Source organism: Coturnix japonica, chromosome 4, assembly GCF_001577835.2.
Source record: "Coturnix japonica isolate 7356 chromosome 4, Coturnix japonica 2.1, whole genome shotgun sequence".
Classification (NCBI taxonomy): Eukaryota; Metazoa; Chordata; class Aves; order Galliformes; family Phasianidae; genus Coturnix; species Coturnix japonica.
The window spans coordinates 13,044,904-13,066,490 of NC_029519.1; the positions used below are offsets into that span (position 1 = coordinate 13,044,904).

The 21,587-nt window shown below is 40.1% G+C and overlaps 1 protein-coding gene across 4 annotated transcripts in view; it reads right to left on the reverse strand.

Annotated features, from left to right (window-relative positions):
• Positions 1-2,380: 2,380 nt before the first annotated feature.
• COL4A5 (collagen type IV alpha 5 chain) overlaps positions 2,381-21,587 on the reverse strand; it is a 73,184-nt gene continuing 53,977 nt past the window's right edge. The window contains exons 35-53 of one of the 4 annotated variants that reach the window (XM_015860474.1): positions 20,876-20,965; positions 20,104-20,243; positions 19,229-19,355; positions 17,936-18,016; positions 17,275-17,373; positions 16,684-16,734; positions 15,599-15,784; positions 13,615-13,623; positions 11,297-11,305; positions 9,899-10,032; positions 9,424-9,496; positions 9,208-9,279; positions 8,766-8,894; positions 8,418-8,516; positions 7,895-8,107; positions 7,410-7,587; positions 6,750-6,864; positions 6,221-6,393; positions 2,381-5,116 (exon numbers count right to left, since the gene is read on the reverse strand). In XM_015860474.1, coding sequence (XP_015715960.1) covers positions 5,035-5,116; positions 6,221-6,393; positions 6,750-6,864; positions 7,410-7,587; positions 7,895-8,107; positions 8,418-8,516; positions 8,766-8,894; positions 9,208-9,279; positions 9,424-9,496; positions 9,899-10,032; positions 11,297-11,305; positions 13,615-13,623; positions 15,599-15,784; positions 16,684-16,734; positions 17,275-17,373; positions 17,936-18,016; positions 19,229-19,355; positions 20,104-20,243; positions 20,876-20,965 — 2,060 coding nt within the window. In that variant the 3' untranslated portion in view covers positions 2,381-5,034. The remainder of the gene's footprint in view (positions 5,117-6,220; positions 6,394-6,749; positions 6,865-7,409; positions 7,588-7,894; positions 8,108-8,417; positions 8,517-8,765; positions 8,895-9,207; positions 9,280-9,423; positions 9,497-9,898; positions 10,033-11,296; positions 11,306-13,614; positions 13,624-15,598; positions 15,785-16,683; positions 16,735-17,274; positions 17,374-17,935; positions 18,017-19,228; positions 19,356-20,103; positions 20,244-20,875; positions 20,966-21,587) is intronic. The other 3 variants (XM_015860477.2, XM_015860475.1, XM_015860476.1) reach the window with 3 other exon arrangements.

Sequence of the window (21,587 nt, forward strand, 5' to 3'; positions counted from 1 at the left end):
TACATCCACAGACGTGAGCGTGCATGCTCTCCACAGATGTGGGTGTCTGCTTTGAAATGTCTTTTCTTTCTTTAAAACACCTAACTGAATTCCTACTCTGATATTCAGAATACTGCATTAAAACAACATGGTAAAAGTCAGGTTTGCTTGAAGAACAGAGTTTTCTCCAACTAAACGAGCCCCCTCACTAAGGGCCTCATTGTATAGCTTGTAGCTTCTATTGGGAGGAAAAACAAAATACAGCCCCCTACCAGCAGTGAACAGTGAAAATCCTCCCAACGCCATCAGGGCTGTTGCAACAGCCTCACATTAATTGTGTTAAGAGACCTCAGCCTGGAAGTGTCACTGGACCTGAACTGACCTGAACTGAGGGGTTTTGGATGTTTATTTTCTTTTTTGGAGGGGTGGGGATGGTTCAGGCACAGCTTTATGCTGTTTTTCAAACCTCTTTAGATGAAGCATTGACAGAACGCACAACACCTAGAGCATAATGAAAGAAAGCCCTCAGCTGACTCCAGAAACAGTAGGACTTCCTACCTGAATTTGAAGGCAGCACTAGAACACACACTGAAAGCCTTTGTTTTGAAATACATTCACCAGTGCTAGTGGGACTTGCATCTCACTGAGAAGTGTGGTACTGGAAGTAATCAAAGGCCTGGGAATAGTTCATATAGGGGAAGAAGGACCATTTAAGAGTTAGCAGGTAATATCATTTGTATTCTTTCTCATCCCTGCACCCACTGCTGACTGCTGCAAAAGCATTCCCTCAAACACACATTTCAGTTTACGTTACAGTTCCTCTGATTTCTTTTCTTGAAGGGTCACAAAGGAACACCACAGAGGGGAGCACTGAGTTTGCTGTGTATGTATGGGAGGTAAGAACCTTTTCCCCCTTTCTTTTGTTAGAGGAATGCCCCAAGCTCAGGCAGTTGCTTTGTTTCTTCACTTTTCTTTCTGACTCACCGAGTTAATCTCTTTTCAATTAAATTATTTTCAGATTACTTTTAATTTCCTCTTAAAGAAGAGGTACAAGTTGCAGGAGTCTGACAGTCAGGAAAGTTGAGCTCAGTGGGCACAGCAGCTACTTGCTGGCACTGGAGCAGCAGCTGCTGCTGTGCACTCCACCCCTGAGCTATAGTGAGCACCTCCGGTGGAGCCAGCAGTTTGCCTGCTTTAATAACCAGTTACTCCTGACTTGGTTGCCAGTTGGGGCTGTTTCTTAGGCATTGGTCACCAGTCTGCTGCAAATGGGTTGAGCTAATAATCTTTCCTTCTAAAGCAAAGAACTCAAGATACTTGTCCTGTGCTTTAAAATGTAGCAACGCTGCTACTACTCCCCTGAGCTAATTACTGCTCCTGCCTGTCACTGGCAAGCGTCCTGCTTTTTGTCAATAGCCTTCCCTGGGAGGAGGAAGTTACTGCTGTCTCTTGCACAAAGCCCAGTGGAAGCAGCCACAGCAGCAGAAATATCCCGTGTCTGACCACAGTGCTGAACTGTCTGAAGGGTAACTTCACTGGGAAGAAGTACTTACAAACATGTAATGGTGCCCAGAGCAATGTACTCCTCGCTCTTGTAAAGCAACTGCCTTGCTGTCCCTACAATGGCGCTACTGCACCATTAGCAAAGTCTACAAAATACACAGAGCATATACTACCATGCACAGAACCTGGATAGAAAAATAGAACTTTGGAACCTGGGCTTTGGTATCTTGCAAGATCAATAAATCGCTTCCAGGTTCTAAAGTCTATAAAACTGGTACTTCCTCTATCCATTGAGGTGAGAAATCTGTTGCTATAGGGGTCTGGCCTCTATGGCACAGGACAAAAACCTACATGCTTGAGTCTGTGATTCTGTGATATTGTTATTAGGATTTGCAAACTCGTATTCGTTTGGAAAATGGCCTCTTTTAACTAACAAGCATCTGGCAGCACGTCTTCTTGAACTGTTCTGCAAGAAGCTTCCAAAAGACTGGGCAATGAGCAAGGAGGGGCAATGCACACCCCCTTCTAGCAAGCTTTAATGTAAGTCCTTGCTGATGCAGGCACCTCCGGGAATTCAGTCCTCTTTCTACTTTAGCTTTCTTTCAAAGCTGTATAGTGCCCTCGAGTGGCTACAATGCTTGTCTTTTCCCCCAGACAGCTTATAAATGCAGCTGTGTTATTTCCTGCTTAAGATGAACTAAAGTAAGTTTTACATAAGTAGCCAGGGAAATGAAAACTTCAGTTAAAAACAAATCACACTTCAGGAAAAAAAAACAAACAACCTAACTGTAGGTGAGGCTGATCCAGATCATATTTAGGCTGAAGACTGTATATTGTCCAAACAGGGTTGTTTTTGTTTTTTTTTTACACTTAAAGTAATAATAATACATTTGCAAACGAGTTTTTACCTGTAGTTTAATATCATATACTGATGGATAGCACCTAGAGGCCCCAGTCAACATTTGACGCCCCCCAGTGTTGCACATAGACATGTCTCTGCCCCAAAGAGCTTACAGTCTAAGCAGTCAAGAAGTGGGATAAAATAATAACCGTGCTTGCTTTTATAGAAGAGAATCTCAGATCTAATACAGGTCAGGTGGTTTGCCTGCTCTAAGGTGCAGTATCTTTTTAGTCCCTACTGTGTGTCTCAGTTAAAAGATGCTCCTTCCTCTCTATCCTACTTTTAACCAAGAAAAAAACCCGAGAAACAAAGAAAAACTCTTGAGTTGATTAAAGTTCATGAGAACATACCTGTCAGAAGCGTATCTGCTTTTCTGTGGTCATTCCACAGGTTTGGGAACTACTTTGCTGCCACACAACAAGCTGCTCTGTGTGCTATCTATGTTAGATTGGAATTGTAACTCCTGTCTTGTCACTGTTCAGTGAGTTTTGCTGTGCGTGCTGCAAAAGAGGCCCAGTCTTAGAAAGAAGCACCATGGATACAGTACTAAGAACAAACACGCTCTGCCCTTTCCTAGATCCCCATATGTGAACACAGCTTCTTGCTGGTAAGCAAGACAGGTAGAGTTGGTAAAGACCCGTGTGAGGGCTGGATGAGCTCTTTACCCTGGGTGCTCCTGGACTTTAGCCTCTATTCTGCTTTCTGGGGGCTAGGAATAGGCTCCCGCGTTCCTTTTAGGCTGCTGAGGGAGGAGCAAGTAGTAAAAGATATGGGCTTACAGTAAAAAAGACTTTTTATTTTAGCTTGGTAAAGAGTTATTGACTTGGAGGTAGCAACAGGTTCTGTTTATATGCATCAGCAAATCAAAATGAAATGGGTTGAAGGATGCACGTTGCTGAACAGGCTGCTCTCTACTGACATAAATTGCACTAATGGAAAAAGGATAAAGCTATTCGTATCTTTTCATTTTAAACTAAATAACCTGTTTCATACCTGAAGACTTTTGAAATCAGCACCAATCTCACCACTGCCACCTGGGTTAATCACCAGTCCTATGTCTTTGTCAAATATGCATAAAAGGAGATTTCTGATGTTCCATGGTTACAAGGACAAACTGAAAGGAAAGGGTGAACAGCCATGAGCAGATAAATTATTAACAGCAGTCAAAATAAACAAATACACTTCACCTGTATAAAGCTCTATGTTAATTCACAAATCATATTGTATTGATAGATAGAGGAGGTGACAATATACAATAAAAATGTTATATTATGGTCATTTTGAAAAACAATCTTGCTTTGGCCAGGGAGCTGTTTATACATTAGTGTGAGTGAAGCAGCACTGACCATAAAAGCAGAACAATCATGGGCAGTTACGCATACAAAAAGTGATCACTTTTCAGCTATTGCACAAATAGTGACACACTAAGACATACACAGTAGGATTCTTACAGAACGACATCAGAAACAAGGAACTGCATGCACCATCTTTAAGGGCCTTACGTGAGCTGTACATACACAGGAGTTGCTATATATTGTAAATACATTGTGGATGCTTATAAATTCACATATGATCAAAAAGATTAAATTGTAAATAGGATAAGATCGGTTTCCACCAGTTTACACTTTATTTTAGCGTTTCTTAGCACGTACACTATTTTGGATAATACGAATGACTTCACTTCAGAGTAAAGAAAGGCTTCACGTAAGCATCATCTTACATGCTTTGATAACTGGATATTCCCAAGGAGCAGCTTTTGTTGAACTATACCAAATACAACTAATGTGTGAATGTGGCTTTTTTCAGACCAGAAGGATACAGGCATGTGGCTGGTTGTTTCACAGATCTTCACGTGATTTAAAGATAAGGAAAATAAACCAACAAACTTTTCAAGTGGATGGGGGATCTCTGAACACAACCAAAACCACTGGGAGCATCAACATTTAAAGCCCTGATCAAAATGACTTCGGAATAATTGTGCATTTCCCCAAATACGACAGGTTGGCAACCGAGGAAATGAAACGTTGAATGAATAAATTGGTGTAAGAGTTGTAAATTCTCTCTGTACCACAAATTTTGTAATAAAATACTGCTGTGTGTTTTCATTTTAGACGTAAGCATTTTTATATCCGAGCCTGGTTTGTTTCTAAATGACTGAAAGTTTCAGCTAAAAAGGTGTTTACACAATATACACATTTCATTACTTACAGAGAAATAAGCTTAAAATTTCATATTAAAAACCTGGGATACAGTAGGGTTAGTAGCACCATGAAAAATGTTCTTCAAAACTGCAGTCTTGTTACTTTAAACATACTCAGTGCGTCGTGTTTTTCTTTATTCTCTTGACTGATCAAAAAGGTGCCGTTTTGGTACAGGGAGAAAAATGAAAAATTCATCTTCTGATCCTTTGTGAACCACGAGTGTCTTCACCGTTTCCAGGAGGTCGATTCTTCCATCTCATCTTAGTCCCGTTGTCAAATACGCACCAAACCAACCCTTAGCTTGGCACGAGTGAGGTACGCTTGAATTTGCATGGTTAAAACAGTTTGGATTTGTGTTTTGTTTTCTTTCTGCACAGTAGCACCATTGTTACAGCTGGAGGACAGTGCATCTCAGGAGTTTTCAACTGTTTTAAAACATCCTTCAAGACGTTACGTCTTCTTCATGCAAACTTGACAGCGACTAATACGCGTCCTCAAGTCTCCAGCTTTCAGTGTCTCTGACTGAGGTTTACTGGTTGACAGACAAAACAGTAAGGCAAGGGTTAGCTTCTTTGTTGCTGTTACGGTGAGATCTGTACATTTAAATTATGCATTTACCAAATGATTTACTTCTATTCTGTAAGGATATGGAAATGAGAGGTGGTAATACAACATATTGATGTGATGTGTGTTCACATGTTAAGTGCTATCTTTGATTTTTTTGTAGATAAAGTTGTGTTTATGGGAGATGGCAAATGGTAGAAAGTTCAAAGATCCACAGTAGTTAGCAGAAGGTAGTTTTCACCATGAATTATCACTAATCAACTAACCTGAAGACTTGGAGATAATTACTTCATGTTACAGTGTAGTTGTTACACAAAACCCAATTACTGCTGTGTCACACTGCACATTGCCAGCCCGATACTACAAGGCCACATTTTTCAGGTTGGTGGCAGTGGGAATATTCATGATGTTTGTACAAAAACCACAATAGCATTTGTTTCTGCTGGTCAATTAAAATAGGAAAAACCTGGAGGAGCTGCAATCCTTAAGGCAGAAAAGCTAATGTCCTAATCCTTCTGCAGAGTACTGGTTAAAATGCTTGCCAGAGAGGGTGTGAAACCTCCTTCACACAAGGCTTTTAAAACAGATTATATGAACATCCGCTTTAAAAGGTTTAAGTACAGTTGATCCTGCACTAGGGCTGAGAATTAGGCAATGTAGATTGTCCCCAATTTCCCCTCACACCTGTCCCCCTCTGTGTCCATGAATCTCCTTTTGAAGTATTTGAGTAATTAAGAGCATGCAAGGGAAAAAAAACAAAACAAATCATTTAAACTCCAACTATGGTCAATACAGTAGGACAGCATTCAGAGAAAATACTACTAAATGCGTATAAGAGTTGATGTAAAAAGAATCTGACTCCTTGCAAAACAGAATGTGCCCTCACAAGTTTATACATCATTTAGAAGGCACAACCCAAGCACACACTTGCAAAACTGGTTGTGAGGGGGAAAACAAACTGAAGTCTTCCCTACTTCCCTGTAAACACCTCTCTTTTGATGTTGGGAATAAATTTGGTTTCCAAATATTTCAGCTTAGAATAAAGCAATATAGAAAAAACAGGTTTTCTTACCTGAACATTTCTGACACCTCTACAGTTGCCAGCCAGAAACTGTATGAATTGGCATAGTAGTTACAAGTGCCACGACCATGACACTCAATAAATGGAGCTGAGCGGAATTCTTCTAAACAGGATCCAGGTGATGCCAGGGCCTGTCCAGAGCCCTCTGCTCCAGCACTAGTGTGCTGGGGTAGTGGGAGGGAAAGAAACACACACAGAAAACTTACAGTAGGAAATAGAAATTAATAGCACAGGATGCCGTTGCTAACATTGCTAACAGAACCACTGTTTGGCTGAGACAATATTGAGATAATGTGATGTCAGACACCTCCATAACTCCTTAGAAAGGCAGGACTTAACAGAGTGTTACCATTCTGTCTGTGTACTGGAAAATTGTTGTGAATCTTGGCTGCCATGGTTATCAGCTTAAGATAAAGGCTTTCTAATGGCTACCACTGTAGTTTTTAACAGAGTGTTAAAGCAGCTGATTGAGGACATGAACAGGTAATTAGTCACTTCTGGAGTAGGAGGCAGTTCTTACCATCATGAATGAGTAACCGATCCAAAGGGAGTCCCAGCCTGGAGGACACGAAGGAATCTGAATGGTCTGACTGTGGACAGCTATCACCATAGCAGGAGCTTCACACACAACACATCTGGACACAGGGGGAGTGTCAGAGAAACAAGTGACATTAAGATGTACGTTTTATTAAGAGTTATTATACAGAGAAAGGGAGAGCTAGTTTGTGAGGGTCTGTCCTATTAATCTAGACCTCTCATGTATCTTGTGAGTGCAGTAAGACAGTGGTTCTGCGTACAAACTCTGCCCATTTCCACCTAAACACAGAAGCAGTTCCTGAAACAAGAAGTGGAAGCTCCAAGTCCCCAGGTAAATGCCTTAATCCTAAAGCTATGGGCTCCTGTGTTTTTTCCTGTTCACAGTAACCCTGCACTCACACTTCCTTGGGTCAGAAAAGCCCTTACAGCCTTTCAGCTTCTAAGGATTACTGCTGCACTTAGATGGGCCTTTTCAGACAATAGACAATTTAAAACCATCTCTTTTCCTTGTATTTCCCAGAGCAAAACATGACAAGATCATGTCTTACAATATCCAACATGCAGATTGGAAATACATGGTGAAATGTACTGTTTCTTTATCCAGGTATTCAAAACAGAGACTTGAAAGCCCTCTTTGTCTCACCGGCTAATGAATGGCTGAATGTTCTGCCCAGTCAGTGGCTCCATGCTCATAGGCATTGGCTCTGGAGTTGATAGCCAGTAGGAGTAGTCGTTCCTTGATGCAAAATTACAAACGTTGTTGATGTTGCAGAACATGAAAGGCATGGTGCTAAAACGTCTAAGACAGCTCCCAGCAGTACCTACGGAATAAGATACATAACATGTGACCGCCAAGTTGTCACTTCATTCTGTGTAGCAGTTTTTTGAGAAGGATAATTGAGAGTGTTCAGCACGTATTATCAAAACGTCACGTGAGGGGAAAACTTAACTCTCAATTTTGGTCTACAGTCCTTCATTCTGAATTGTGGACGTAGTAGATCTTAGCATGCATACCCCATCCTCATCTAGGTAAGCTCCAGGACAGTCTTATCTTCATTAAACCAGAGCATCTGAAGAAGCACGTACAACACTTTTCCCCTTAAAGACAGAGCATACAAAATATCTCACCCAAGTCCTGGCCATGTGCTCTCTCATTTCCTTGCACATACAAAAGAGAGAATCCATCATATATTCTTGAAGTTCCTTGTGGACATTGTGGTGTATCCCTAGTCTGGCTGTGACGAGTTATAAGGAATCCATGAGCAACAGAAGCTGTTCCAGGAGGCCCAGGCGGGCCTTGTAAGCCATCAGGACCAGGGGGTCCCTGTATTCCTCGTGAACCTATCCACAGGAAAGAAAATATAACACAGTATTTATTAAGAGCAATATATATAGAATAACATAGCTCTGAAAGGGAGGATGATGTAGAGACTAATGTGCTTGTTAGCTGAGGAACCTGAAATCTGCTAATACCATCTTGCTTAAACTACCTTGAACTATTTTTTTCTTCTAAGCTTGATCAAATTGTGAACTAATTATAACAGTGCAACTTCCCTGCATTGTGGGACTGTTCTAAATGTAAATGTGTTTGGAGCAAAGAAAGAGTGAAGCATCTCTTTTCCCAGTAGGTCCTTATGGGATAAACACTTACCTGGTTGGCCTGGAAGACCTCTCTCTCCCTTACGTCCTGCTGGGCCATCAAAACCAGGGAGTCCATCTCGCCCCGGATCACCAGGAACACCAACTGGACCTAGAACAGACAAGCAGGTAATTCAACTGAAAGCTCTTGAGACATCACTACAGAAATTAGCTGTGTAAGCTGTCTGGGGTCATCTGTTGTTTCTTCCTGATATGTTAGACGAGAACAGATTATTGAACCAGATGTATACATCTGGGTACAATCCCACAGTTCTCTTTATCCCTTGCTGAATTCAGTCACAAGTTTCCACATGCAGTCAGCTACATTTAGTCATTTTCACACAGCAACCTAGAACCATACCTGGCAATCCCTGTGGTCCTGCCAGTCCAGGTGGCCCTTTTGACCCAGGCAATCCTGGAGGTCCTGGAGGACCAGGGTCACCTTTGACAACAATGCTTCGTCCAATGGTACCTGGTAAACCTGGTGGACCTGAGAGAAAACAGCTCTGTATTAGTTAAACCAGGATGGAAAGAGCACTGAAGACAGTTTTAGTACTGCAAAGTCAGCAGCCAAAAGTTTTATAAGTACAAAGAAAAACCCTGTGCTGTTGGTGACATCTTAAAGGACAGCTCCTGCAGAAGTCTATCCAAGTAGACTGTATATAGAGTATAAAACACAGCAGGAGTGCAGATGCTCTCTTAACCACTTCTATTGCTGGCTGAGATCCACACAGTTCTACAGCTTCATAACAAATTCTACCAACAGGGATCAAAGCGACAGTAGTGCTACCCAAGACTCCTACCTGGTGGGCCTGGCAGTCCTTGACTGCCTGTGAGGCCAGCAGGTCCTGCAGGTCCAGTGGGACCCTTCATACCTGAAAGATCAAATTAACACGGTCACACAGTGAAAGAACACGTTTTATAAAGTGCGCTGCAGAGTGGCCCAAATCAGGCTTCTTTTCTCCCTGAGGAGCTGCTATTGTGTCTGGAAGTTTTCACTTGAAATGCTCATTAAATACCTGGGAATCCTGGAACACCTGGAACACCGGGGTCACCCTTCATTCCGTTGAGACCAGGACGACCAGGATCTCCCTGGAGACAACAGATTCATGTTAGTCACTCATCTCCCAAGTGGTTTCAGAAAATAAGATAAAAACAGTGGATAGAGGACAAATTAGTACATTTTGGATCTGTGAAGCAGCACTTGAGAGGGCTGAGGCCTTGCCTTCTATTCTGCTTCCTCACTGCCTGGTAAAGCAGGTGCCATCAGAGAACACTGGAATGTGAACCCTTCATTGGCAACTCCAGCTCCCATGGCAATACAATGCAGAAAACCTGCCTGGGGACTGGGGGATAAAGAAACGACCCTCCATCTTGCTATGATTATAACCATTACTATATTCTAGTTTTTATTTTACTACAATAAAAGGCATATGTAACCTAAACATGTCCAGTTTTTATTGCATTTAAAAGTAAACCCAATTCTTGTCCTACCTGGCGTCCAGGTGGTCCTTGGTCTCCCTTTTGACCAGTCAGGCCAGGCGGGCCAGGTTGTCCTGGGTTCCCTTTTTCACCTTTGAGTCCCCCACTGCCTGGTGGCCCTCGTGGACCTTCTGGGCCTGGTGAACCTTAACATCGTGGAACAAATACAAACGTATCAGTACATGTCAACTGCTCTCTGCAAGACTGTGCCTTCAGTGTAAAAACAAAATAAAACACCCTAGCTAAAGAAAAAACAAAGAGGGGTTATTTGTACTACCCAAATCAGGAAGCAAGGCTTCTCATCCAGCTGATGAAGAGAAGCAGGTCTTTCTAGGCAGCAGTGCAAATCACCCGTGTTAGGAACTAAGCAGTGACCAGACAGCCACCTTTTAATAGGAGCAAAGAAAACCCAAATTAGATGGTACAAATATACCCTCTGCTGTCCTGCATTGCATTCACCACCTCTTAAGTGCTGTTAACAGATGCTATGCAAAAATATTGCTGCTTTTTTGCTGTTTCCAGTACCTACAGTGGAGCCTGCTATCTCTCATTCACTGACTGCTGAGCAGGAGGAAGCCCCTCACTCTGTCTTGCCTAAATATTAATTAGAGTTGCAAATACTTTATATTCAGTGACCTTCCAGCTGGTTTGTCTGTCTTTAGTACAATTATGCTGTGTAAATCGAACAGAGGAACTGAGCCAATCTTTAAATATTTTCTCTTTGCAACAGCCACATTAAACCAAAACAGAACAGTGGATTTAAATGAAGGTGAGCTGTTCTGAGCACTGAAAAATGAGACAGTGCACCTTTATCATCTAAACAGAAGGTTACTTATTGCAAAGCAAACTGTAAGCAAACACAGCAACAGCTAAAAACACTTTGCATGTTAGATCTCCTAATTGGATTAACAAAAGGATCTCTTTGCAGGACAGTGCTACAGCACTCTCCCCTGCAGTACAACAAATGAATAACACATAGCAGTGTGCTGCTGGATTTTCAATTCTTCTGAAGCCTCTGAGAATTTAAAATGGCCTTTGAAATCCTCATTGTCGGTATTCAGCGGATAAACTTGATGAGCTGTATTTCTGCATGTAAACCTGAGTGAAGAATTCCAAATTCTTTTTAAAACAGGAGCAACTTTGTACTGCATTTCACACACATCCCATTGCAGTTTCAGCTACAGAAAACATCCCGTCATGCAAGAGGCTTTTGTGTTCATTTTGTTCTTTTCAACTGGTCTGGTATTGTACACATGCAAAACATCAACAGGCTACCATCTCCCATGAGGCATGCTGAACAAAAGCACACAGCTTTGCAGTCCTTAAAAAGATAATTACAGAACCACGGGAAAACATCTTTTATATCAAACGCAACGCAGTAAAATAAAGTGACTGAGTTAAGAGTCTAACCTGGAGGACCTGGAAGGATCAGAGTTCACCAAAGCCCAATGATCGATGTTAGAAGGATCAGACATCACACAGTACAAAACAAGATTACTAGTTAGAAATAGTACAGATGAGAGCATATACACTACACATCAACCCATTTCACCAGCATATTTTGTATTTAGAATATAATCCACATGCATGCATAAGACCATACATGAGTACACGATATGTATTTTCAGATACAAGCTATTCTGGTGACTTGGCTCTACTAGGACTAATTTGACACTCTTCATTTAATGACAAACTTAAAAGCTTTACTAAATGTGTTATTGCTTTAACATTACAGCTGAGGCCTGTGCCTGGTTAGTCCTACTCACATTGCAGTTTACACTATGAAACCATTTCACTGACAATATTCATCACTCACAGGGCCCGGAGCTTGGCAGATACAAAGGTACACTGCAAATGACAGCCTATGTTTGAGGTAAATCGTGCTTTGGGCAGGGCAGGAGTGTGACTGACACAAGAGCTTTACACTACTTATCAGGTAAGAGTGGAAATTATCTGTGAACAAAATCCTAGGACTGAAAAGGAGGTATATATTTCCCAAAACAGTGACCAGAATTGACATGGATTAAAAGGGTAGCAAGTGTTATAAACAAAAATACGATAGCAAAAAGTAAAAACTTAGAAAACCAGAATTTGTTGTATTTACTGCTGGCATCAATTTTTTTAATAAAAATACCTCAAGATGCTAATTTGCCTGTTAAAAGGTATTATGGAAAACAGCATGTGATGACATCATTAGGAAAATCACTTCAGTATCCTTTTGTTTAAAAGTAAGCTGGTCTTCCTCCTGAATTAATGTATTGAAGCTCCTGCGCCACTTGCATCTTTCATGTCAGTGAAATGATTTAAGTATATCAATGTATAACCATGCGATTTGCAGCTAAAAACTACAATAAATACATATCAGGTTTACCTTGGTGTACTATTTCTTACATATTTGGTAAATCATTTTAAATACTAGTTGTAATACAGCTGTTAAAAACAACAACATGTACATTTCATTGTTGCTGTTAAGTACTCATAAACTTTCTTTCACTATTAAATAAGTTTTGCTATGATTTATAATTTTTTCCCATATTTGTTGATATTTGAGTGCTGTCTGGGCACAGTGGAACAAAATATGAAGCAATTGGTAAGTTCCTCTCAGCATAGCCAGGATGCTAATTCTCTTTGACACTGCGGTTACTGTTTGTGTGACCACGTTTTAATTAAAAGGCAAAGCCATATATATATTTTTTGCATTATTTATTTCCGTGACTGCATAAGGCCAGATATTTGTTTCAGTTTTCAAACCTCAGGGGTTACCACATTTACTACCCCACAGTGCTTATCACAGTGCACTAAAGACTTCTCTTCTTGAATTCTGATGACAGTTCTTTGCTTCATAGAAGTCATCATAGCAAAACTTAAAGACTTAATAATAATAATGAAGTAGATACACTAAGTCATTTTCAGTCTAGGTACAAAAGGTAAACTCCCCAGAAGCTGACCTGTGCTACGTGCTGATTGCTAAAGAAAAGCTTGCGAAAATTACCAGTCCAGCTCCTCCTCCTTATTGGTAAGAGAAGCCAGTGTGCCTCATTTCAGTTAAATGAATCCATGGTAAAGGAAGAGTTTTCCTCATTTCCTCCAAACATGTGCTGGTGAAACGAAGCAATGGAAATAAGGATTCCTCTGCACTAGAAAGTTGAAATGCTCTGTGCTGGGAACATAAAGCATTTATGTTTTCTGTGTAACTGCATGGGCTCCTATGCAGGCTCTTGGTAGGAAAGGAACACCTTACTAAAAGTACATCACATCAGAACATCCAAAAATCATCAGCAGCAGGTGTTATGAAAATGAACACTGTCATTTGTCCAAGCTACAAAACAATTATGTAGCAAAGGTAGGGGAGGACAGCAAAATATGCTGTTGTTTGGTTTGTTTGTTTGTTTTAATATAAAGAGATGTCATGGTTTTGTAAGGTAGCGTATATTCTTTTCACTTCCTCTGGAAATAAATACACTAAAGTAAATTTCACAGTTGGGATACTATAAAAGCACTGTGAATGTGGACCCATGTGAACTTTCACCAGAGGGAAAGCAGACCTTCTGGTGTTAGGCAGTCCTACAACAACATGGAGCCCTATGCTTTGAAAGCCTTGGTTCTTTTCTCCCTCAAATTAAAAAGTATGTAAGAAAAAATGACTCAGCATATCTACATTCAGACACTAAAAAAGTACATACTTCCATCTTCATGCAAAGTTATTATTTTGGAGTTAAGGGGCTAACCTGAGGGACCTGGGAGTAGGGGGTCAGAGTTCACCAAGGTCATCATTAGAACAAGGGGAAAAACATCAAAACTGTTAGAAATATCAACAAACTAACATATTCAACTAAACCTTTCTTTTTAGATTTAGCTCAATATTTCTTCACATACAGTATGCAAAACACCAAACTATTATTATTCATTGCAATGAAAAATTGACATATGGAATAACAGCAGTGTTACGTTGCCCTGGAGACTGGCTTCATTTTCTCCTTGATGAATAAATGCCTCCCAACATCATCTATCCAAATTTGGTTTTGAGGCAACTGAGCTGAGTCAGTGCTTCATCATGTTTGACCTCATCACTTTTACTATTCTTAGCACAAACCCAGAAGTCAACAACAGACAATATATACATACAACTTCTGTTTTTATTTTTGTCCCTAGAAAGGGAGTAATTTGACAGCCAAACAGCTACTTTTATGACTAGCTGCCTTATTTGAAACGTTATAAAAATCAGAGCTCAACAATAGACTGTTATCGCTTGAAACAAAAGGTTGGAGTGCTGATTGTACCAGAACTGCAATAATAGTTTGGTTTGTCCACATTAGTTCATGCATAACTGAGTGAAACAAATGCATCACTTTATACATTGCATGCAACAAAAATAGAAATAAGAGAAAGAAAGAGAAAAAGAGAGAGAACATGGCTGAGCAGAACCTCAATGGTTGTTTTTTCCCCTTGATGCTCATAAAACTGCACAAAACATGTTCCAGCACCACTCTTACTTCCCCAGCTGATTTGAGTCAGTAACCACTCAATTACAGAGGAGTGTACCCAAGGACTAGAAGCTTCATCAAAACACCAATGCTACAGTAGAGCACAGAACCTCAGTCAGTATTTGTCTTACATACACATCAGGAGATGCTTAGACAGTTCACTTTTTTTTTGTTTGTTTTTATAGAATGTTAAATTCTTTCCAATCCTTTACTTCAAAACTATATTCTCCTCTGATATCTGAAGTGAGAAACACGTGCTATTTTACAAATACGCTGTCTCAAAACTGACTTTCCCAAATAAACATTAGAACAACAGAAAAATCTCAGGTGAGAGTTTGAGGGCAATAAATAAAGCCATTAGTGCTTTCTATCTATGTAGTCAACCATTAGCTGGGTGTGAAAGTACTGCCTCCTTTAAGGAGAATATCAAACATGTTAAGTGAGATGAGTCTTACTGGTGCTAAAGTACCTCTAGACTTAAGATACAGCAATAATCCTGGGTGAGATCTGTGCCAGGCTCGTTACAATTATGTATTTGAATAGTGTATCTTAACGTGATTAAACACTCTATGACAAAAAAATCAGATTCTAAAACAAGCAAGGAAGTCGCTCAGCAATGTTAACTCAGCACAATAGGTTTTTCATTCCCAGAATTAGTTGGTGCAGGAACAAAGTGCAAACGTGGAATGGAAAGATGAACACGGCATGATGGTGCACTGAATCCATGGGAGCCACATGACACAATGGAGCAATGTTACATGACATGAAGGTGAAGAGGCAGCTATCCAATTTGATCATGCTGTGATGCTAACATGAATTTGATTTTCATGACTCTTAAGACAATGGGGGTTGTTACTTTTGGTTTTTGTGCGCGATGACATTTGCTGATCAAGTGACAGTACTGCAAAAGGTATCAGGTGCTCAAAAGTCGGTTTCGTGCTCGCTAGATGATTTCTGTGACAGCATGCGGAGAATTTCACATTTATTAAAACACTGGATTTTTTTGCTGCCAGGTATCAGAAATTAATAGAAACTGAGGATGTTTTAATTTTAAATACTGGTACTTTTGGCAACAGAATTCTCTGGTTGCCCGTAAATAATTAAGACCTATTCCATGGGTCTTGAACTTATCCATCCAAATAAACTGAGTACGTCTAAAAACTGATAACCTATCAGCAAAAAAACAAAAGTACTGATAAATCTTGATAGATACGGATCATGCCCATACCTGGTCTTCCTGGAACACCTGGTGGGCCAGGGCTACCTTTAGGGCCTTCCAGAGGTGGCCCTGGTAACCCTGGTGGACCTGGTGGACCCTGTAGGCCAGGGAATCCCTGGAAACCTGGTTCTCCCTTCAGACCTGGAAGTCCAGGGGGTCCTGGTGGGCCAGGTAACCCCAGTTCACCCTTTTGCCCTGTAAAACCAAACAGCCATATTTATGAACACTGTTGTACACTGATATGCGAAAAATTCCAACTGTGAATTTGCAAAGCTATTTCTTCCTCTATTGATAAAGAAGGTGCAAGTCTGACCACAACTTACCTTGCTTATGCAGTGAGAAAGTATAAAATTGATACAATAAATTCAGAAAAGAATTAGGGCTAATAATTTTAGCAGGAGAATGTGCTATAGCTTCTGAAATGTTAAAAGATCTTACCAAGTTCATTTTACTACTTACTGACACTGTAATCTATAACCATCCTCAGAGCTTATGAACGTACAAGCAATGCTTTCATGAGCTTTATATACTTGCAAAGAAATCTTGTGAAAATTATTAAAACTTCAGTATTTTTTTAGAGACACATCTGAAAGTTAAGACATGCATGCAAAATTCTCAAGTAAGTTTGAGGAATTTAGGAATGCTACAGGAGTGTAATACAACTGAGGCTGTGAAGTTGCCTTTGAAAATATAGCACGCATTTTCAAAGCAGCTTTGTTTATCATCTGTTGTAGGAATGCTTTATTTACTGAGACAGATCAGCAAAGTTCCACATAATGCAGTAGACTCAATTATCCCACGTGGTTTTATTTTGCCTGCATAATTCCTAATTTACAATATTCAATAGTCAGTAATGAGTATCTTTATTACCTTGGTTAACTTAAAATGATCTGCTGTGAAGAAAGCATTGTTTGTTTTCTATATTCATTGGTTGCAGAAGATATAATGTTGGGGTTGGGTTTTTTGTTTTTGCTGTTTTTATTATGCAGTTTCCACTGAGCATTTTAACAACACCAAATAAAATAAAAACAACCCACAAAACCCGCCCCAAAAGCCAACAAAACCTGACAAAAAAACCATCCAACAAACTCTACCTGATAATCCTGGAAGCCCCGGAGGTCCTGGGCGCCCAAAACCCGGCAGACCTGCAAAGAAATAGATTCAGTTGATGATGAAAGTGCAATTCGTCTAAAACTCTACTTCCTTATTCATACGCAAAGTCCACACCGAAGCCAGAGGTTTTGTTACATAATGTATCTGTGACTTTCATAATATTTTGAATGTAAGTATTTCCATCCACTCACAATGTGCTTTTTCAAATTTTGGCATATAAAACATTTGTATTTCTTGTTGGGGTTCTGTGTTTCAGGAAGACATTATGCCATTTATCCACTCTCTTCCTGAGCTGAAGCAATACAGGTACCACTGAATACAAGAGCAGGGGCCTGTGTTCAGCCATGTCAGGGAATAAAAATGTGAGAGCTAAGTGAATTCTAGTCCTGTGCTTCACAGGCATCTTGACAGCATCCTTTGTGAACCATTCATCAGATGGAAACCAAAGAAGCAGTTTGAAGGTATATGGATAGTTAAAGGAAAAAAAAATAGAACAGGAAAAGCAGGATGTTACAATGCATACCAAAGAAGACAAAAAAAAGCCCAAAAAACAACATCAGAGGATACCTAACCTGGTTCACCCTTCTGACCAGCTGGTCCAGGGATACCATCTCGACCAGGCTGTCCCTTCTCCCCGGGAGGACCAGGAGGGCCAGGACGACCAGTATCACCTAAAAAGAAGATAGAACACTTGAGCACAGTGAGGCATAGCCTGCAGTAAAATAAAGTAAAATAAAGCAAACAAATTAATTAACATGCCCTGCCCCCAACTGAATGTGAAGGTATGAATGTAGCATAAATTTACAAGGGTGTAAAATTAAAACCTCTTTCCTTTCTTTTGTTCTCTCTTTCCCCCATTCCCCTTGACAACGTAGAAAAGGCTTTTATGCCCATGACCATGTAAATGGTTGACTAAAAATAATATAATGTTTTTCTTCAGCATAAACCAGATTTTTTTCCTATAAAACGATGTTCAACCACAGGAATACATCACCAAAGCTGGTAAATACTGACAGTTAACTATTTGTTTCAGAGGCCAATGATACAATTAAAAAAGCAGACAAAAGATGTGAAAAGTTAAAACTTTTTTCCGTTTCAGTGACCTGTGTGCAATGGTATTTGAGCACCCATGTATGTATAGATGCATTTTCATGATATTAAAAAGAAGAAAGGAAATGGCTTCACATGCTTTTAACAGTAGCAGGTGACATTTGTCACACTGCTTGTGCTCACCTACTGGCCCAGGTGGTCCAGGCAGACCAGGATTACCTGGAGGCCCTTCAATACCTTTTGGTCCTGGAATTCCTGGTGTTCCTGTAAAGTACAGACATTTTATTAAACACAGCACAGAAGTGGCTTCTTAGCAGGTCTTTAAATACCACAGTCTGGTATGCCCTGAGTACCAAATTAGCTAATTGTATCAAGACATTGTATTTATGTCCATTTGGCAGATTTAAAGCTGATGGAGGAGATAAACTATAAAGGAAAGAATGTACAGAAACAAAATATACTAGTGCGACTGTCCTTACTGCTACTTTCAAGACTCCGTCTTCTTAATTGCTGAGTGCCAGTGGCCAAGAACAGAGTCAGTCTGGCAGTCTGCTAGGAAATTACCATTTTAGAGACAGGTATTTCTTGTTGACAACAAAACAAAAGCATTATGAACTACGGCTGGCCAGTTCTTCCTCAGCCTTCTTAGTATTTATACCTGACTTTAACCCCACAGCATTAACTGAGTGGGAGGTAGGAAAAATGATAAACCTGTTGGGATGTGTCTATTCTGAACATCATCTGAGCCTGATGAAGGGAGTGCCCAAATACAACAATTTGACTGTTAGCAGTTTTTCCACGCATGGCACGAAGCACAGCTTAAATCCCTCAGGTTCACAGCCAGGTTTTGTTCCCTGCTAAGCTTCCTGCTACCATGACTACACTATTATAAATTCTCTGGCTCCCTAAGTAAAAGACAGCTCAAGTATGCTTGTAGAACACCCTTTATCACTCCATAAGTACAAACCTTCATTTTTTTTGACATCATGTTTAGATCAGTTAATTAAGAATTGAAAGAACTGACGCATTTCCATGAACAATTTCTGGACTACTAATATGTCCAGAAAACAGTAAAAAGCTTAACTTCATAATGCTTCAGAAGGATTTCCTGTTAAAATATTCATTTTAGACAATAATCACTATTTAAAAAAAAATGTTCAGTTTTCCTGATTATGCTATCTTTATTGATTTGGGAAGGAAAAACCTGAGCCAAAAGCAGGTGTTCTGTGGGTCAGAGGAGGTAAGGAGTGGAATACATTGCCTCACACAACTACTACCCCCCTCAAAGCAGATGTGTTGTTTCACATTGCTGTGAAGCAATGCATTCACACACTTGTGCTTGCATTGACAGTTCCAACAGCACAAAGCTTATAAGCAGCAGATTCCCAAAAGCTTTTGGAAGTAGAAGCAGCACTCTGCCAATTACCCACTGCATTTAAATACATATATTGAAAAAAAAATCCTGCTCAGAATTACCTGGGAATCCAGGAAGGCCCGGCTCTCCTTTTGCACCTGGACTGCCCGGCAATCCGGGCAAACCAGGATTTCCAGCTATGCCTTTACTGCCTGGACTACCTGGATATCCAGGCAAACCAAGATCACCCTAGAAAACATTAAGCAGAAATAAGAGCCCAGTCTTTGTAGGACCAGTAAGTCCCTCCTGTACATTCTCAGTATTACCATCACAATTACATAGTGTGTATTTCTTATATCCAGTTAATGTTAACAATGTCAGAAGAAAAAAAGAAAAAAAAAAAGTAGCAAACCAACATTTTCAGTTTTCCAGCAATACCTCCTCCTAAGCAAATTTTCGATTGCTATTAAAAGAGCTGAGCACTTTCTTATTCTTTCATACTAGCGATGATGCAAATCACAAGGTCAGATTATCTTGCACATACCTGCACGATCCTGATGCATTTCTTTTTGATCCTAAATTGCTATGCTCACATACCAGTTCATTGACTGGGCTTTCTCAGATTTTGTTGGTAGTTTGACATTCAAAAACCAATGGCAGCTTTTAAGGTTTTAGCCACAAATGGGTTGAAAGCACAGATATAAGGAATGAACAGTAATTAAGTTTTTAAAAGTAGAAGGAAAATGAGCTAATCTCTGAAATTACAACTACCATCTTCAGCTCTCAGCAGATTAAAATATACATGAATATTTTTCCCCACTGAAATTACAAATTTTTGCTCCCACCTGAGAAGAACAGACTACAGGAAATGCTGCTTGATCTTCACATATTTAGATACATATTTATTATTATAAATATTAACATACAGTTTTAAAAAAATCAATATGGACTCTGATTTCCTCGTTTGGATTCCTATTGCAGAGTTCAGTAAATGTACCTTTGGTCCAGGCAGACCAGGAATGCCAATGCTTGAAAGACCAGGATCACCTTTCTCCCCTTTCAGTCCAGGAAATCCAGCAGGCCCAGGCTGCCCTGGACGTCCTGCTATTCCTTGACTGCCTTTGCTTCCTGGGGGACCTGTCCAAAACATAAAACACAAGTTTTATTAATAGAAATTAAACTTTTGCAGTGGTTCAGAGAAGTCACCCAAATTACACCAACTGAACTAGACAGGACTAACAAATTGGCTTTGAATAACTGATGTTCTTTAATTTTTAATAACTACAACAGTTAACTACGATCTTTCATGGGTTTTTCATGATATCTTTAAGATTTCTTATTTTCCATTCTTAATGTACACAGATCTAAACACCTCTTTTTATTACTTAGGCACAATTTCATACTACAAGAATCAGAAACAGGAAGTTTTGTTTCAGTAGTCTTTATAAACACTCCTTCCCCTGTTATGTTTGTATCTGATCCCTGTGTAATGAAAACTGGATTTACTGAATCATCTTTTTTTTCCCAACTATTTTACAGAATGGAATCTAAGACAAAATGTAAGTTACAAAAAGCAGATCATCCTGCTTCTACTTCTGCAAGCACTTTAAAATTATGTACAATTACAATATATTTAGTATTTGAATTTTCTCCTGTGCGTTCTCATTTAAATATATTACTATGTGTTGCACAGAAACAGTTCCACTTTTGTATTATAGAAATGAAAAGCACTAGCCTAAATAAAGTAAAATATAAGCACAAGGACTAACCTGGAAGGCCCATCTCTCCCATGGCACCTTTTAGCCCTGGAGGTCCTGTTGGTCCTGGCTGCCCAGGAAGCCCCATGTCTCCCTTTACACCTGGAAAAGTTGTGAGTTTAGTTAATAAATGACAGTAATTAAAAGTTTCTGATATTCATGTGCCATCATACAATTATGTCTGTCATCTAATTACAAAAGGTAATTGATTTAGAGTTGCTTTAGGCTTCACCTGTGCCAAGGTGGCCAAGAAGGCCAGTGGCATCCTGGCTTGGATCAGGAATGGTGTGGTGAGCAGGACTAAGGAAGTCATCTTGCTCCTGTACTCGATATTGGTGAGGCCTCACTTTGAGTACTGCGTTCAGTTTTGGGCACCTCAGTACCAAAAGGACATGGAGGTACTGGAGCAGGTCCAGAGAAAGGCAATGAGGCTTGTGAAAGGCTTGGAAAATCAGCCCTATGAGGAAAGACTGAGGGAGCTGGGGCCGTTCAGTCTGGGGAAAAGGAGGCTGAGGGGAGACCTTATTGCTCTCTTCCAGTATCTGAAAGGTGCTTACAGTGAGCGGGGCAAGTCTCTTCTCACTGGTTACAGAATGAGGGGAAATGGCCTCAAGTTGCGTCAAGGTAAGTTTAGGTTGGAAATTAGGAAACACTTCTTTACAGAAAGGGTAGTTAAATGCTAGAATGGACTCCACAGGGAAGTGGTTGAGTCACTGTCCCTGGA